A 1191-nucleotide genomic window follows, 5' to 3' on the forward strand; every position below is an offset into this window, starting at 1 on the left:
ATCTAACGTTAGATAATAGTCATTTATAGTACTTGATTTCATCGAGCCACAACTACAAAAATTAACAATAATACATGATTTCACAATCAAAATACATAAATACATCAAAGATGAGGTTCGGGTTATACAAGCATCAAACACGTCCACAACACAAACGCTTGGATCTTTTGAGTAAGAAATTGTTACCATATAGCACCATAATTCCTCACAACAATATTCACATATCTTTGTCGACACCGAAAGAGTCCGGCTATAAATACATGGCATTTTTTTGATAATCACACTCATGATTTTTTATTCTCATTCATCTTCATCTTAAATGGCAGAGAGCTCCATCCCAACCAGTTCATCTTCAGCTGATATGGCACCAGGTAAACAATCACCACTTAAACTATTCGGTTTTTCACTTATGGAGCAAGGGGAAGTTTTCGAGAAGCCCGAAGATTTCGAAGAAAACAAGAAATTCGAGTGTCCATTTTGCAACCGAGTATTTGCCAATTCTCAAGCATTAGGGGGGCATCAAAATGCGCACAAGAGAGAGCGACAAAGGGCTAGGCAAGCCCAGTTTCACAGCCATCAACGGTTCAAAGCAGCTGCTGCGCCTGTTTTGCGCCCTCATGCGGTAAGGTCGATGGCGCCGAGGTTTCCTACAGGATTCACCAGCAGCAGTGCTGGTAAATTTGTGCCACAACGGTCTGCTGGTCATTGTCCATCACGTCCACTGCTGCTTCCCTCGACTCCTAATCGGTACCCTCCTCAAATTTATGTAGTGCAGCCGCTGAATTTTACCGCAGCAGCCTCGGAATTTAGTCGAGTTCCTAGCAAATTGCCAAAGGCGGAGATGGGCATTGATCTTCATCTTAAACTCTCCCCTTCAGGTTGTTAGATTACATGTTTGTGTATGTACCATGTACATGGGTTTAAGTAATTAAAGTTTCAGTTTTCGGATTTCTTCTGTGTTTAAACTTGCATGTGAAAGTTGCTATATGTTGATATGAAAGGCTATAGTTCAATTCTTGGTAGCCTCATCCGTTTTTCGAAATTCACAATGATAAAAGATTATTTAATATTACCTATTGTTAGAGGTGTTGGTGGACACTCCATAAATTATCTAACTCGTAAAATATTATTAATATGAATAAACTACGATACAATATTAACTTCGGCTAGTTTACATATACCACACACAGC

The 1191-nt window shown here is 39.6% G+C and overlaps 1 protein-coding gene across 1 annotated transcript; it reads left to right on the forward strand.

Moving 5' to 3' along the window:
- The first annotated feature begins 319 nt into the window (after positions 1 to 319).
- LOC120136888 (zinc finger protein GIS3-like) lies at positions 320 to 886 on the forward strand. The gene has a single exon (XM_039152816.1). It carries the CDS (start codon positions 320 to 322, stop codon positions 884 to 886), a length of 567 nt encoding a protein of 188 aa, XP_039008747.1.
- The last annotated feature ends 305 nt before the right edge of the window (positions 887 to 1191 follow it).

Source organism: Hibiscus syriacus, unplaced genomic scaffold (genome assembly GCF_006381635.1).
Source record: "Hibiscus syriacus cultivar Baekdansim isolate YM2019G1 unplaced genomic scaffold, ASM638163v2 tig00110637_pilon, whole genome shotgun sequence".
Lineage (NCBI taxonomy): Eukaryota > Viridiplantae > Streptophyta > Magnoliopsida > Malvales > Malvaceae > Hibiscus > Hibiscus syriacus.